Source organism: Uranotaenia lowii, chromosome 2 (assembly GCF_029784155.1).
Source record: "Uranotaenia lowii strain MFRU-FL chromosome 2, ASM2978415v1, whole genome shotgun sequence".
NCBI lineage: Eukaryota > Metazoa > Arthropoda > Insecta > Diptera > Culicidae > Uranotaenia > Uranotaenia lowii.
In genome coordinates, this window is record NC_073692.1 from 102,411,671 (window position 1) to 102,429,437 (window position 17,767).

Here is a 17,767-nt window from a genome sequence, read left to right on the forward strand (position 1 = left end):
TGAGAGCAGGTAGGATGTGCGGTAAAGCAATTTTAATAAATTTGATTGGGATTTCATCCATTCCCAATGCATTCGATTGTATTGAGATAACAGCGTTTATGATTTCATAGTTTTCAAAAAATTTAAATTTAAATCCGTGTGGGTTATAAGGATTATTAAATTGTTCAACTTCAGAACAAGTTAAATTTGTTGTGAAATAATTGTTAATTTCATCAGCGCTAAAGTTAGATACATCAGAGTTTCCTGGAGATTTTTTCAATCCAAACTTCTTCAAGTTATTCCAGAAAGTTCTAGCTGGTAAATCAAGATTTAAACGCTTTTTATCTTGTTCAGTTTTCGCTTTTGTAATCAGGGTGTTAACTCTGTTACGCAATATTTTAAACTTATTTCTATCTTCTTCAGACTTCGAGTGTTTCCAGGTGTTGTAGGCCAGATTTCTATTAATAATAGCATGATTTATTTCGCGATTGAACCATTCATTGAGACGAGTTTTTTTATATTTAAGGGGGAAAATCGACTCGTTTATTTCCAACAGAAATCTATTAAAATGGCTAACAAGTATATCTGAATCATCAATACTCAGAAATCCAGTCCAGTTTGTTTCGGAAAGAATAGTTTGGAGTGCATTTGCATCAAATTTTTTATAATCTCGAAACCAAAAACCATCTGATTCTTCAATTTTAGGGAAATTCAATGATGAAAAGATTAGATCGTGGTGAGAAACACCTGGTAAAGAGATTTGGCTGAATCGGTGAATAGCATCAGGAGAATCGGTTAGAAACAAATCGAGCAGGGAATTTCCGGTATTATGGAAAAAAGTAGGCTCTTTGTTAACGCAGCTAATATTTGAGCAACACATGAAATCTTTGAAATTCTGAATTCTTCCAGTTTGTTTTAAAAGATCAATATTGAAGTCACCGATAAAAAACGTATTATTACACGTTAACGCGAACTGTTCAGCATGAGCAAAAATCGGAGCAGTCTTTTTCAGGAGGATTGTAATAAAGGCCGAACAAAAGTTTGCTATCATTCACAAAAAATTCTGTGAGGATAAATTCAGTGGAATTTGCTTCATTATTGTTGGATTTCACGAGAACCCTACACTTGAGGTTGTTCCTAAAATAAATGCAAACACCACCTCCACGCCTGTTACGATCGTTTCGTATCAAATTGTAACCCTCAATGGTAATTACATCATTACTCACGGCTTCACTAAGCCAAGTTTCGGTCATAAAAATGACATCCAATTTGCTTTTGATGAATAGATTTTTAAGTTCAATGAATTTTGAGAACTGACGTGCGCATAAGCTTTGTACATTTATATGGCAAATGTTTAACAGATCGTCGCCTAAAACACTATTAATTACAGCTGTAGGTATATCATAGTTGGACGAGGTATTAATATTTGGATCATTATCCATTAGGAAGAAGAAATATTGAGAAAACAAAATCTAATAAGAGGTCACTAGAACGAAACATGTTTGGAACGACAATCAACTCTATCGAAAACATTATAATCATATGACTCGGCTACTAATTTCAGTTAGGTAACTTGCGGAACGAAAATATTGTGAATAGGAGTATGTACTATAAAAAGAAGATGAACAAATGATACAATCTTTGTCATCTTTTCGACCAACCATCAATCTAAAATACAGTACCTTGGCAAAGTTTGAAGGCGCTTTCGTGTACAACAGCGTCGGGGCATCTCGGCATGTATTAATTGCATCCAAGGAGTGGGCGATGCCATATTTCAGACCAAAGTTCGATCAGCAAACGCAGCAACAACAACAGCAACAGGCATCAATCCGAGTTCCAACAGGCATCCAACAGACTTCGATGGTTGATCGTAAATAAACGGAGCTATAGGCAGGATCTATTTGGCCAGAGGCTAAGGTAGATATCAGCATTACGGGCATCGAAGTTGATCGTGGAACTCAAGAGCGGCGAGTGGTTCTCCATTTCATCAGCAACAGCTTAGCTGGATGACTCTCAGACTCTCAGTCTGGTGGCGTGGCAGCATAAAACGAAGTAGGTACGTTTGGCTTGGCATACTGCATTCGGAAATCGATGACGACGAGTGGCTCTCCGAGCCGTCTCCATGGTGCCGAAGGGTTACGTACGATAACGCAGATGGTGTTTTCGAGACCAGCACCAGCTGGTGGGGTGGATTACGGGCATATGATGATGTAGGTACATTGATCGTAAACGTCGGGTGGCGGAGAATTAGTGTGAGATATGAGATTCGAGAGTAAGAGATATCTTCCAAGAAGGAACCTGGGTTCGATCGGCTTTCGAACTCCTTCGGCTTTTTTGGCAGGGCAGCATATGACAGTAGGTACAGTAGGCATACTAGTTTCGGAAACGATGGTGTAAATGTCTTTCTCTCTGGAACGGTAACGATGGGGTACCAGGTACCACTCAAGCAAACGATGGAGGGATTCGGCTGTCGTGATGATGATGATGATTGGTCTCGGGTAGTGGAGCGGTGGCCGGTGATGTTAACGTGGTCTCCCAGGGAAAGGCTCGATCGGGGGACATTCCGAATACAAAGAATTCTCTCACTATTGCAATTCCTCGGTCTCGATGCGGATCTCGATCTCTTTAGGCGGCATATCTCGATGACAAAAACGATGATGATGATACGGTGCGACGTGTTCTTGGGTACCTCTCGATCTCAGCACAGTACAGCGGGTTCCGGGCGTATGATGATGACTACGTTGTGCGGCGATGATAAGCGGCGGCGATGAGAAATGACTTTCAGGAGGGACTAGGAGTCACGGGATAGCGAGGGATCGGAATCATAGGAATGATGGAAGGAAGAATGAGATTACTAGGAAAGGTTTTTTTTGTTTTTTTTATTTTGTTGACTTTCAGGAGCGGAGGGGAATCACAGGATCTTAAGGATGGGAGTCAAAGGATGATGGGTAGGAAGAGAATATCTTAATTGGAAAGGGTTTTTTTACAGATCGAAGAAAGTTGGTCCTTGTTTTCGACGGATACCATTTCAGCTTGATGACCAACTTTTACATGAACGATACCTTCTCTGGTGTTCAGCTTTTCGATGAGGCCAAGTTTTTTAAGTTTAATTGCCTCCGTTCGAATTCCCCTAGCGTGTGAAGTGAGATGTTCGTTAACGTAGATGCGGTTATCAGAATCGAAACCTACATGACGCAGTGAAAGGTTGCGTTGTACGATATATCGTCTGTAGAACTCAGACATCGAACTTTTCATCGCAAATTCGCACAGGATAGGTGGTGTTGTCCCGGGAACGATCGGGGCCCTAGCAAGGCGCTTGAGCTCTACTAATGGGCAAACAGTGTAGCTTAAATGATTGGTGATTTTATTGAAAATATCCATTAAATTTTCTTGATTTTCATAAGGGATTCCAGCAATCATGATTTCGCGACTTTTAGCATGTCGCTCCAATGTCTCCGCTGTTGAAAAAGATTCGTCACGAATCTTATTGACCTCAGCATAAACTGAGGTTATTTGTGTAAAACACTCTTTTTGGAAGGTGGATACCTCTTGTTCGACGGTTTCGATTCTTTTCACAAGTTCGGTGCGGCAGTTTTCGATCTTTTCTTCGAGTCGGGAATGGGAATCGTTCATCTTTGCCTCGATTTTTCTCCACAGCTCATCAAAACTGCCGATGGTTTCGGATCCGGCCAGATTGATGTCCTCTCTAGAACGCTTTTTAGCTTGTGAGTCGGATTCAACAATAAGAGATGACGGTGTTGTTGAACGAGTGGATTTCGACATTTTACCACTTTCTGAAGGGAGCGTTCTAAACGACAATAACAAGCGGCAATGTGATACGCGGTGATGTTACAAAAATACAATTTTTGTGATTCAGGGCTCGCGCACGCACGAAACTTCAATCGAACGAGCTTAAATGTTCACTATCGATAACTTTACGCAGGTATTTTTTTCCGATATAGGTAGTTGTTGGGAATAATTAACTGAAAAAAGCTAGAGCACTTTCAGACTACTTTTAACTGTACATCCCTTCAGGAACGATCCCTTTGGCCCCAAGGGCCTCCAAGGGCCTCATATTATGTGCTATTTAGCTATAAATAAAATTGATTCAACTAGATATTAGCTGGTTTAAAGAAGTAAAATTATTTTTTTCATTTTTTAACTTTGTACCATTTTTTTTTACTGTTTAACTTTTTTTTTGTTTCGTATTTTTCAAGAAATACCTAAGTTTTTCTATTTTTTTTTTCAAATTTTTCTGAAGAACGAATTGGCTAATTCACTTGGTAGATACACTGGTTCAAAAATTTATTTCAGAAAATTGTTCATTTCTACCAAAACTTCGTTTTCCTAATTTTTATTAATTTTCCCTTTTCCATTTTCTTATTCACAGCTCTGCAGAGGACACCGTGACGCGGACGAAAGTGGCCATCAAGAAAATCTCCCCCTTCGAGCACCAGACCTACTGTCAGCGGACGTTGCGGGAAATCAAAATTCTCACCAGATTCCGACACGAAAATGTAAGTTGTTGCCACTGCTCTTTCCGTTTTCAATTTTTTTTTTCGTATTGAATAAAAATTCCTGTTCATTTTCCGACCGTCAAAAGCAGTGCTTTTAAGAGAAATCTTGCGAAGTACAAATTACATCGAAACGTAAATGTACATTTTTTCAGTTACTAAAGTTGTTCGATGGTCGATCATGTTGATGCCTTCTACTTATAGTTTTTTTAGTTGACGGTTTCAAATATTGAATCATTTTTGGAGGTTTATTGGAAATTTATCGCTATTTCTGAAAATGATGTAAGACTCAATTTTCAGAAAAAAAAACCATCCATCAGAGAATCCAGACAGTGAAAAAAGGCGTTTAAGCAGGAGTTCATCACTGAATGCTTTTTAATTACATGTCTGGTTTTGTTAATTGGTTCAAACTTAATTGAAAACTTGGAAGAACCACAAAATAATTCGACGAAACAAGAGATAAAATGAAAAGATTTTTGGATGAAAAACTCTCAACATGAGCGTGCGATTACAACTCAACTTTTTCCAACTGCTCCACCTTCCGTTCCACGGAACAACATTTTATTCGGGTCGATTTTCAGGGCCTTGGTATGCAAAATCCGTTTAAATTAGAATTAATTAATTAGGCTGCTCATTCTTGTCAGGCATCAGGCGAACATTGGCTCAAGCTAATGGCACAGATTTGGAATTGTAATTTAGCGAAAGGATACGCGTGCCTTTGTTTGCCTAATTTCCCTAACGAATGTATGCAAACCGGGATGAATATCTTTTCGTCAATCGAGTTTTAGGATTTCGGATACTGACACTTGTTTGACGCGTACGTCACTTTACACACATTATCGGCGGATTAAAAATGTTTCCTCGCCTTGAAGTGGAATAACCCTTTTAAAATAGAATTTTGATGAATATATCGCTGATTGCACCCAAAGTAGAAATTGAATGCTAAAAATCACACCCTAGAATTAGGGTTATAATATACAGTGAGCAAAACAAAAATAGTACCACTATGTGTTTTGCTTGTCAAAATATGAATGATTGACAATCGTCAACAATTGTTCAACGGAAAACTAAAGCCTCAATATACTTATTTCTGATGGAAGAGTTGGCGTTGAGGACCAAAAATATGAAAAAAGGTGCAAAATAAAAATGTTACCACTTATGTTTTTCTACGAAAGGGTTTTTTTTAAAGATTTCTCTAACACTCAGGAATTTGACATGGGAGATTTCTTCATAAATATGACCATGAAACAAATGATTTGGGATGAATTTGATCAGAAAAAACAGGTTGGTATCAAATTTTCCATTTTTTTTTCTTTGGTAGATCACACTTTTTTCAGTTTTAAGTTGTAGATGGCATCCCTGTCTTGCAGTTAAACCAAAATAAGGCCCTATATCAATTTGCTGGATTTTATCGAGGCCCATTTTCATTATTTCGACGTAGTTTTCCAACACAAGAATATAACCATCGCCGAAATTTCTGCCCATCTGCCCATCTGTTTACTGAGCTTGATGCAATTCTGGTTATTTGATTCAGTGATCTTAGAATTTACGGTACTGAGTACTCATTCCTTGACAAAATCATCCGGCTTAATTAATCCCTAAAAGTCGACAATGGGGCTCAATTCCGTTTAACAGCAAGATAGAGCTGCCATCTATGACTTGAAATTGGAAAAATAGTGTTTAACTTATTAAAAAAATCATTATTTTTGAACGGGAAGCCTGTTTTTTCGAAGAAATTGAGTCAAATTCGTGAATGCAAAGAGGAAAATCTCGTAAAAACCCTTTAGGAAGGAGCTCGCAGGCTTGAAATGTGAGACCTGAGACCAGAGATTGGGACATTAGACCTGAGACTTGAGACCTGAGACTTGAGACATGGTACATTAGACAGAGTCGATTTGGAGAAAAATCTCAAACTCTGGGGTCTTAAAAGCTTCGTTTTTGGTTCAAAACTCATCCATGATTTTTTGCTGAAATATTAAGTAAAATTTACATGATTAAATTGGAACTTTTAGGTTTGTATGGGAAAATTGAATATTTAGTATTGAAAAATTAAAATCATTTTTGTTTCTTCTGTAGCATCAAGCGTGGTAATGGGTTTTGTGCCAATTTATAAATTCTGTAGAGAAAATTTTCCGCTGAACAACTTTGTCGAAGACCGTAGCTTCGTAACTAATTAGGCAAAAAAGTTATTAGGTGTTTAACAGGGGTATGTCTTTTGGCATTGATAAATAATAAATTCAATTGACATCACTGCTGGGTGCCTATCGAAGTATTGCTTGCAAAATAGTCATGCAGTACCTCCCAGGCACCCAGCAGTGATGTCAATTGAATTTATTGTTTTTCAATACCGAAAGACACGCCCCCATTCAACACCTAATAACTTTTTTTTCTAATCAGATACAAAATTATGGTCTTTGACGAAGTTGTTCAACGAAAAATTTCCTTTATATAATTTAAAAATTGGCACAAAATTTATTACCAAGCACGGTTCCACAGGAGGAACAAAAATGATGTTAATTTTTCTGTACAAAATATTTAATTTTCCCATACAAACCTAAAAGTTCAAATTTACTTATGTAAATGTTACTTGTTACGAAGCTTTTTAGACCCCAAGGTTTGAGAAATTCAAAAAATGACCAAAATTGGCTCAGTTTAATGAGACATAAGATATTAGATATGATATATGATAAAAGAGACAGGAGACATGAGTCTCGCGACCTATTTGAGAGCTGAGACCTGAGACATGAAAAATGGTACTTTAGACCTGAGCCATGGGGGATGAAAAATGGATCATAGACCTGTGCATGAGACCTGAGACTTGAGTCATGAAACCTGAGACTTGCGATCAAGGCATCAGACTTGGGACATGAGAGATAAGCATCTTCATTTCTAACGTCTCACTTTTCACGTTTCACTTCTCAATTCTTAAGTCTTGCTCCTCAAGTCTCGCTTCTCACGTTTCTTGTTTTTCTTCTCGTTTTTCATGTTTCTTGTCTCAATTCTCACATCTCACTCCTCGCATCTCACGTCCCACGTCTCACTTACCACTCTTTATTACGCACGTTTCATGTCACTTTTCTCACGAATCACGGCTTATTTTTCACTTCTCTGGTCTTTCGTCCCACGTCTCATGTTCCATGTCTCAGGTCTCACGTCTCAATTCTCCGGTTTCATGTCTCATGTGTCATGTTTAAGTTCTCATGTCCCGTCTCAGGTTTTAAGGTTTCAGATGTCAGATGTCAGATGTCATGTGTCAAGTCTCAGGCAGGTGTAAGGTCTCATGTTCCAGGTTTCGTATCTCAGCTCTCATTTCCTCTGTCTCAAATCTCACACCCAAGGGTCCAAGTTGCAGATTTCATATATCAAGTCAGCACGGTGTTTCCATGATTAAAAAGAAAGCATTGCAGCATTTTGGAAAAAAATGAAATATTTCGCACCGTACAAGTAAAATGTGACGAGTTTGAGATTTTGCTCACTAGATTGTGCTTTTGCCAATAAAATCTGGTAATTCCCTAAAAGTGCAGAATAACATAAAGAGATTAATCAACGTAATTTATGTTTGGTACTTAATTTATCAGTCTTATCGGTGAAAAGTTATGATGTAGTAAGGATAAGATGTCCTTATCTTTTATTATGAAATTTTAAAGTCGAATAGAAAGTTAAAAGAAATGAAAGATGGTGAAAATGAGCGGGAAGAATTTATGTAGAAGCATTATCATCACATACCAAATAAGAACAAAAATTTGGTACCTGATGATAATGCTTCTTAATAAATTCTTTTCGCTTATTTTAACCATTTTTCATTTCTTCCAACTTTCTATTCGTCTTTAAAATTTCATAATCCTGAAATTTCCTTACTAAAAACGGACTTACTAAAAAAGGCTGATAAATTGAGTAACAAGTGTCGAATAACTTTTTTGGAAATGGCTTCAAGATCTAGCATCATTTGAAAATAATCAGAATGGGCAATAAATAATAAAATGGGATATTCGAGAAATTCAATTGAACTTTTTCGCCATCAACATCGTTTTCCGAACTGGTCTATCAATTTTTCATTTGAAAGCACTCCTTTCGTTCGCCATCCAACTCTAAATTCTGCTTATCATAATGTTCATTATCGTCCATTCTAAGGATGACAATAATCTCCGGAAAATCTGTTCATTATTGCGCAGTTCCCTGTTGGCTGAGTCAATCTTTCTTCCCCTCCGGATAAATTCATTGGAATAATTTCGCTACCGGCAAACCGTTTGATGATGGCAAATATTTATCCTGCCATCCATCCGAGAGTCCCCTTCCCCTCGAAATAAATTCACACGCTTTAATGTTGGAGAAAATCGTTCATAACCATGCTTCAATCAGCCAACCAAAAACCATAGTCGATTTTCGGACCACTCTCTGGAGCCACTTCTGGAGCCACCAGCCGCACCACAACCATTGTCTGTGTGCATTTAATTCGATTGGAAAAACTTAATCTTTTGCAAACATACGCCCATCATTCGTCACTGTCTGTGGAACCTCCTTCTCTGTCGATGGAAAATTCCTTTCGTTTGGCCGGGTCTGCCCGGCCGGGAGAAGTTATTCAGAAGATGTGGAAAATTGCTGTTCCTTCTCGAACGAGCCTCGGGGTGGTGACCAATAATCGAATATTCACTCGACCCTCATCGTCCCCATTCCCTTTACCATCTTTCTCAGTAGGTATCGGTTGGTTTGACTACCGCTTCTTTGACAGGAGAAGAACGATGTTTGACATGAGCTTTCAATTTGGAAATCTCTGCTCCGCAGCCAAAAGAGTAGAGCCAAGAGCGAGATAGAAAGAAGAAGGCAGCAGCAGCAGCATCGTTTGCGTTTCAGGATCGGATCGCATTAGGAGGTGGCTCGTTGCGTGAATTCTCTGCTGCCGGATGGTTTGGGTAAAGCCCTACTAGCGAGCTAGATAGTAAGCCGGCTAGTCAGGTTGGAGGATGGTATGCTAATTTTGTGAGTCGAGTTGAAAAGATGACATTTTATACTTATCATTGGACAAACGTGATGATGTTAGGTTAGGAGATCAACTGACAGAAGGGCTTTCGATTCGATAAGTCATGTTTTTTTCTTGCTTTCCGTCTTCTATTTATTCAGTTCGAATTTGAAATTCAATTCACTGAGGCACTTGACGACGAGAGTATTTGCCCTAAAGTGTTGAAGATTGGGAATTTGTTTTTTTGCCCAGAACGCTATTTTTCATACATTTTTTATCTGCTACTAAGAACCGAGGGACTTTTGCATTGAGATTCTTTCATTTGTCTCATCGATCCATGCTAGGGTAATTAAATTTAGATAGGCTTGATCAGTTAAAAGAAAACCACGCCTTTGAGTGCCTAGTCATTTCTTTGAAGAGGAATAATTCTGCCTGATAATGTCATTCTACATTTTACACATTTTTGGGGATTTTCACATCCTTTTGAAAGAACCGGGGGTAATCCTTTTTCAATCGTTTAAACTGTATTATTGGGAATATGTAGCTTACGGGATACAAGATAATGCATAGTGCAACGTCATTGGCAATCGTAACGAACTCGAAATTGGAAATTTTCAAAATCCACTGAACCCTAGAAAATGAAATAAATTCGAATCGGAAGAAAATTAAACTATTAGATTTTCTACCTTGAGAGGATTGTCAAGTAAAAAAACTCACATAGAGATTGCATACATAACAGTTGTCGGAGCAATTTTGCGTTGCCTCGTAGGAGATAAACTTATTTGTATAACTAAAGTAAAAAAAATTAAGGCACATTCAAGTTTTCTTTGAAATTCATGTTGAGATGAAAGAACCAAAACAAAGGGCCTTAAGACTCACTCAAGGCCTTTTGCCTGTTTCAATGTGGTGTAATTATGATAAGTGGCTACAAAATTTTTCCAAGGGATCAATATTTTATGAAAATAAAAAGAATTTTTAATCGGAAAGGTGCTAAAATGTTTAGATTAATATGTTATAATGTTCGTTTTTTAACTATACTTACGATTGAATGACTTGTACAGTACGACCCATAAAAAATGCAAAAATCTGTCATCAAGGTTCAAAAACAATTCTCTTGATGTTACATGATTTGAAAACTTTTTATTCATTCAAGCACGTAGATAAACATATTAAGAAACAGTCACTCGATTTGTCCTCTTTCGTTCTCAACTACTCTCTCCAGGCGAGATCTTAATCGGGAGTATACCTTCGCAAACCTCTTACATTGAAGCACAAGCCTCAGAGAATCGACACTTGGGTGAGACGATACATATGTCCATATAGGATAGTCGATTGGGTCAAATCTGACTGCACGGATACCAAAGGTTCTGTTCCATTTGTTGGAAAACAACAAGATTTCTCCGTTTCGCATTGCGTCATCTGCCTTGGCGAGATCCCGTTCGATTGCCACCGTACTCTGATAGATGTGGTCTATTATTGGCGTCGTTGAGCCAAAGGAGAACTTATCTACACCGAATGTTCGTGTATGACATCATTACGAATGCTATCGATTGTCCAACTTTTCTGAAACAATGACCCGAAACATAAAATATGAAGATTGAGTGAGAAGTGAGATGTGAGGCGTAATTGAGAAGTCAGACCAGAGAATTGAGAAGTGGACGTAACACATGAGACGCCAGATGTGAGAAGAAAGAAGTTAAAAGTGCGAAGTGAGAAGAATAGAAGTGAGACATAAGGCGTGTGTTTAGACTTAAGACCAGAGATGCCAACTTTGTTTCAAAAAAGTCTGGAATGTTTTGGAAAGATGTCTGGAAAGTCTGGAAGATTTTGAAAAAAAAATTCTAGAAAAGTCTGGATGACGAACTTTATGGGTAGTATCGGTATTTTGTTTTGGTCGCTAGATCGAGTCGTTCAGATGTTCATTACTTGGAAATATAACTTAACATTCTATAAACTTACAATGCCTGAGACCATTGTGAAAAAATTGACAGTAGTACGTTCTATCCCAATTCCCTGCTTTATATCCATCTTCCTAGCATTTCTCACTTTTCGGTAACTAATACCAAAATAGCAGGAAATTACCACAAAAAGTTGGAATTTCGCTTTTTTTCAATTCATGTCCAAACTCAAAAGTCTGGAAATTTCTGGAAGAAATGTCAAAAGTTTGAAAGTCAGGAACCTTAAAAAATGTCTGACAAAAGTTCAAAAAGTCTGGAAGATCCAGCCAAAAACTGAATGGTTGACATCTCTGCTTGAGACATGAGGCGTGAGATGTCTCATTTTGCGCGTCTAACTTCTCACGCCTCAATCCTAACTTCTCACGTTTTATTTCTAATATTTTACTTCTCACGTCTCACGTCTCATGTCTCACAGTTCACGTCTCACTTCTTATATCTCACTTTTCTCTGCTCAAAACCCACGTTTTACACATCTGTTCATTCTTCTCACGCCTCCTGTCACACTTTTCTCGTCTCTCGTCTCACGTTCTATGTCTCATGTGTCATGTCTTAGGTCTTTATTCCGATGTCTCAGGTCTCATGTCTCTGGTTTCATGTCTCAGATCTCAGGGAAACAGATTTCAAGATGATGATATGTATTTAGCCCGAGATGTTGGGATTTATCTATGTACAAATACGTTTTTTCTCAAAGCAAAATTTGGGAAATAACTCAAGCTCTGTTCTTCTCAGATTTTTTTTAAATTTCATTTTTGAATTCATCGCCCGATTTTCCTAATGTATACATTGGTAAGTCAATAAATTTGCGATTTTTTTTTAATGTATTTGAAAAAAAAAATGCACTTTGTTTAGTTAATAATTTTTGAATGCATGAATTGAAATTGATAAAATTTTCAGCGAAGCTACCAAGTAATGTAATGTGTACGTGTAGAAAACTTGGTGACAATCTGTCTAGTGATTTTTGAGATATTACCCAATACTGAAGTTCATTGACAAAATTTGTTGGGCTGGATCGAGAAAAATCCACAAAAGTCCCATTGAGGGACCTGAAAACAGCTGGAAATCAACTATTCGACCGAAGATCATAAGGTAAATTGTTTAAGAAGTCTTAGAGGATTCAATATTGAGCTAAAGTTTGAATAAAAGTGAAGATGATTTATTCCATGAAGTTAAGGAATGTGAGAAGTTTTTTCAAGCTCAACCCGAAAATATAAATAGAGGAAGTGATAAAAAAGATAAATTTTTCTTACTGGTTCGTCTAGTTGACAAATAAACAGGCCTGACTTAATTTCTACAAGGTAGAAAAGCTGCCCATCGGTAAAATAAAGAAAATACGGTGGTCAATTCGTGCGCAAAATAATTGGACTGCAAGTGGGTAGATATTTTGAAAAAAATCTTAATGGACAGTAAAACGACTCTTTAGCGGTCACCTGGCAGGTTTCCAACCAGAAACCTTTCGTTGACTAGTCTCGCCTGTATTTCCCGAAGATAAATGGCATAAAATACAAAAAAAAACTGCCTACAAATGTGAACGTTTTCTCTACAAAGAACTTCAATAGGTCCCACAAAGTTTATACGGTGTTTAAGTTGGATCTGGAACCATGTCATTACGTAAAAACTGTTATGGGGTAATAAAAAGTTAAATATGTAGTTTTTGTGCCGAAGGAGCACAATCGTATAAATTTGTTATAACTTCGATCGAATTCAAAGTTTTGAGTTATTTTGAAGGTCAAGCTTCAGGAAACAGGAAACGTAATCAAAAATAGCCTTAATTTGAGAAAAGGATGGTTTAGAGTATGCATTATAGATGGCGCACGTGTTGCTCAAATATTAAAGTCGAAAAACTGCTTCATCGGACGCTATCTCAAATACCACTTAACAAAACATCACAAAAATGTGCATATATATACATTACGTTACCAGTCATCAATTCATTCGAAAGTTATTCACAAAAAAAGTGTTGCATTTTTTTTCGAATACACTCCTTAGTATAATTCACCCGCCGCCCTTTTTGCTGGATTTCCGAGATCCTAAACCAATTTTGTGAAAACTCAGCCACTAACAGTCGGAATTCCTAACTTTCGTACGAAGATTACCAATTATAGTACTGTTCAAAATTCTAAAGAAATTTTTGTCTTTTCAACTTTCAACTTCCAAACTATTTATTCCAATGATATATTTTGTACAAATTCTCTACATTAGATAGCTCAACTATCATACTATTATGTATCTCAATAAATTTGAGTTTTCTCTAATATCTATGACTTGAGATACAGCAACTCTACAAAAATAGAACTTTTTTAACTTTTCCCACAACTGCAATATCTCAGAAACTGCGCAACACTTATAAAAAAAATGCATTTGTTTGCGATTGTTGAAACATAAAGAATATGAAGAGTTTTTGAAAAAATCTATCGAATGGATCAAAAGTTACGCGAGGTACAATATTTTAGGGTTGGATTGAGGAATGTGATTGCTATATAATTTTGAATGAATGTTAGCATATGGGGATTTTTTTTTATTATCTGACGGGTTTGCGCCGGGGGTCTTCAGATTTTCCCCAAAATTGAAAATTGGGTTCATTTTTGCGACTTAAAAACACATGTATTTTTTCAAATTTCTAACATTTTTATTTTTTGAGTTAGCTTCGGTTAGATTTTTTTGTAAATAAAAAATAACCATTTTTCAAAGCTACATAACTCTGTTGTTTCTCAACGGAAATTATAAAATAGCACATCAAAATGCATTGAAATTTTATCAGCTTTCCAAATAGAATAGTTGAAAAAAATTAAATAATGACCTTCAACATGAAAAGTTGTAAATAAACTTTAAATGGCGTCTAAAAGTACCGTCTGCACCACCGAATATTTTGCAAAAAATACCATTGTATAGCTCGATTCATGATGCAACTTTCATCTGAAGACACCAAAGTGGGCCATTAACACCTTGAAGAGTTATGAAAGAAATAATGACAATAAATCTCTTTTTTTGCATCGGAAACAAACAATGGTGGAACAACTGCACTCACATATGGAGATAGCAAGCACTTCTTACAACATGGAAACAAAAGAACTTATCAAAGCAGGTAAAAAACACTATTTTTTCGTCCTTTTCAGACCGCCCCTACTCGCATAACAGTCCCATATGAATTTTCGTCATTTTAGGTCAACATAAGGCTTCAACATAAAAGACTCAAAAAAAAAATATTTTGTTCTAGAAATTTCGAAAAAAAATATCAATTCGTGGCTGTCCTATATGTAATATACCTGAATAACAGTCCCATATGTGAAATACCACGGATTTGATTACTTTTCAATGTTTCTTTCGGCAAAATAGTCTTTGGTTTATTGCTTTGAATCATTTAAACATTTTTTTAACTCACTTGATGTCGAATGATGCACACTAGTTTTCGAAGGCAGGTCTGACGTTCTTAGAAATGACTTCCTGAGCGAAAAACTATCGGATGCAATCAAAAATCGTAAAAAGATTCAACTTACAATGTGGAATTCATGATATTTTTTTGCAAAAGTATGTTTTTTCTGACAATTGCATTTAGAAGTTCAAAAATGATCAAATTAAGTCTTAGAAGGTAGCTTGGTGAGAAAAATATATTTTGTATGGGACTGTTATGCTAGTAGATTCGAAAAAGGTTTTAAATATGGCCGATTAACAGTTCCATAATGAATAAAAATGGTGCTCTCGACCTTACCAATAACTCCATTTCGAAAATTTCAGGCCTAACGATTTATTATGACAACCTAGAAACGATTTTCGTTTATGCTGAAAGTGGTGGTAACAATTTAAAAATATATTCCAAAACAGAAAAAGCTGATTGTCTCGCTTGCTTATTTTTGTATATGGGACTGTTATGAAAGAAGGGGCGGTAGATTGTTGCAGCTTAACTGACTTCATGTTATATCCAAAAATCTAATAACGTATTCGTTTATACCCAGTTTTGCACCAGGTCACAACAAGTTATGCACATTTTACTGTCATTTTTAGAAGTTTATGCGCTAATTTTTGCATCCGTAATTCCCCAGATTTGATTTAAAATGGACGGTGGAACACTGGAGATTCGTGTGTGAGCGATCGAGGTAGCAAAACACTGACGACGAATTATGTTCGTTCTAGTATGGTAAACCTCAAAACTGGGCGAATGTAGAAAACGAATACGGTAAAAGTATCATATTTTCATCATTTTACAGCCTGGGCTGGCCATACTGAGCTCTTTGATTATTTCTACAACATTTGTGCCACTTTATCATACTTTTTTGATCAATGGGAAAGGATTTTGGTGTCCAGTGCTTAGCTCCCGATATAAAAACTATGTATAGCACGTCTATATTTCATTTTTTTAATCACATTTTTGTGATCCCAAACACAGGAACTGAACCTTCTACTATTGGCATTGATTATGCTTCACAATGATCTTTGATCGAAAAATTAATAAGTTACATAGTATGTGACCAGGTTGTAAAAGCAACATTCCCATTATTAGTTATATCACTTAAACAATACGATACTCAAAATTTTGGTTAAAATTCAAAGTCAGTTTTGCTGCAAACAATCTACAAAGCAAGAAAAAGTAGTGTTTTTACCTGCTTTGGTAAGTTCTTTTGTTTCCATGTTGTTAGAAGTGCTTGCTATCTCCATATGTGAGTGCAGTTGTTCGACCATTGTTTGTTTTCGATGCAAAAAAAGAGATTTATTGTCATTATTTCTTTCATAACTCTTCAAGGTGTTAATGGCCCACTTTGGTGTCTTCAGATGAAAGTTGCATCATGAATCGAGCTATACAATGGTATTTTTTGCAAAATATTCGGTGGTGCAGACGGTACTTTTAGAAGCCATTTAAAGTTTATTTACAACTTTTCATGTTGAAGGTCATTATTTAATTTTTTTCAACTATTCTATTTGGAAAGCTGATAAAATTTCAATGCATTTTGATGTGCTATTTTATTATTTCCGTTGAGAAACAACAGAGTTATGTAGCTTTGAAAAATGGTTATTTTTTATTTACAAAAAAATCTAACCGAAGCTAACTCAAAAAATAAAAATGTTAGAAATCTGAAAAATTACATGTGTTTTTAAGTCACAAAAATGAACCAAATTTTCAATTTTGGGGAAAATCTGAAGACCCCCGGCGCAAATTGTCAGATAATAAAAAAAAATCCCCATATGAAAAATATCATCAGAGTAAGGAGTAGTATCAGTTGAAAGTTGAAGTGATAGTGCTTCACATTTCTATAGAATTATGAACGGAACACAGAAGCGTGTTTTCCTCAAAAATCGTTTTTATGCACTTAGTCGCTCTTTGGTTCTGATGGTTTCAAATGGCTAACAAAGTATGAAAATTACGAAGTAAGTATAGTAACGAAATTATTTCTACAAAGCTTAGCTTCAAAATTGTTTGTAATTTCACGAAAAATATAAATCTAATGTACCTTTCGTATGTTAAAGTTTTGAGAAAATTATTTCACATTTTTAAAGCGATAGAATTATTTAGATTTTCTTAAATTCTTAAATTTCTCATACTTTCAGATGACAGAGAGGCAGATTCGGTAAATGCACTGGTAGATTATTTAGTTTGCGTGGCTGGCATGATATCCCTGAACGACGTAAATTAAGATTCTTCAACATGAAATTTCATTCGGGAGTCGTTTAAAATAGACTTAAGAATCAATTCAATATCAAGGTTGATTTTAATAGAAAAATCAATAAAAATGTATAATAACAATCCTTTTGGCAAATAAAACTCAAATTACAGATTTTTTGTTAAGTGTTCAAATTTTCCTGTGAAGCGAAAATCAAACCATACTGATGATTCATAGAAGAACGATAAATTTTGGTATATAATCTTTAATCTATCCTAAGTTTTGTGACATTTCAATTTTGAAATGTTTTTTATCAATCACCTAAAGGCACCATATGGAGGGCACCGCGTCAAAAATATATATTTAAATCTGGATTTTTGTCAAAAGGAATACTAATACTAGAATGTACAATTTGCCCTAAAAGTCGGGCAAATTGTAAATTTTTTTCACGGAAAACTAATAGGCCACCCTATTTGGCTCTTTTTGAATCATCTTAGTTGTTCAACAAAATTGGAGAGGATTTTGTAATTTTATGTATATAATAGAACATCACGTGATACAAAAGCCTCTACAAATGATTACATTAAAAGTTTTATAAACTTTGAGGAATCATCAACCAACAGTATTTTTTTCCATTTGCACATATGATAGAACATAATAACCGTGACTGCGGGTATTTCCGTGCACCTAAGCGATTTTTGTTTTTCAAGGCTGTGTAAAAAATTCAAATGAATGATTTAAAAGGTCACAAATCCACCATTAGTTTGG

The 17,767-nt window shown here is 36.1% G+C and overlaps 1 protein-coding gene across 1 annotated transcript in view; it reads left to right on the plus strand.

Annotated features, from left to right (window-relative positions):
• Positions 1-17,767, plus strand: part of LOC129744990 (mitogen-activated protein kinase 1-like) — a 323,706-nt gene that overhangs the window by 233,078 nt on the left and 72,861 nt on the right. Inside the window, exon 3 of the mRNA XM_055737813.1 lies at positions 4,370-4,496. Within this exon, the coding sequence (XP_055593788.1) occupies positions 4,370-4,496 (127 nt within the window). The remainder of the gene's footprint in view (positions 1-4,369; positions 4,497-17,767) is intronic.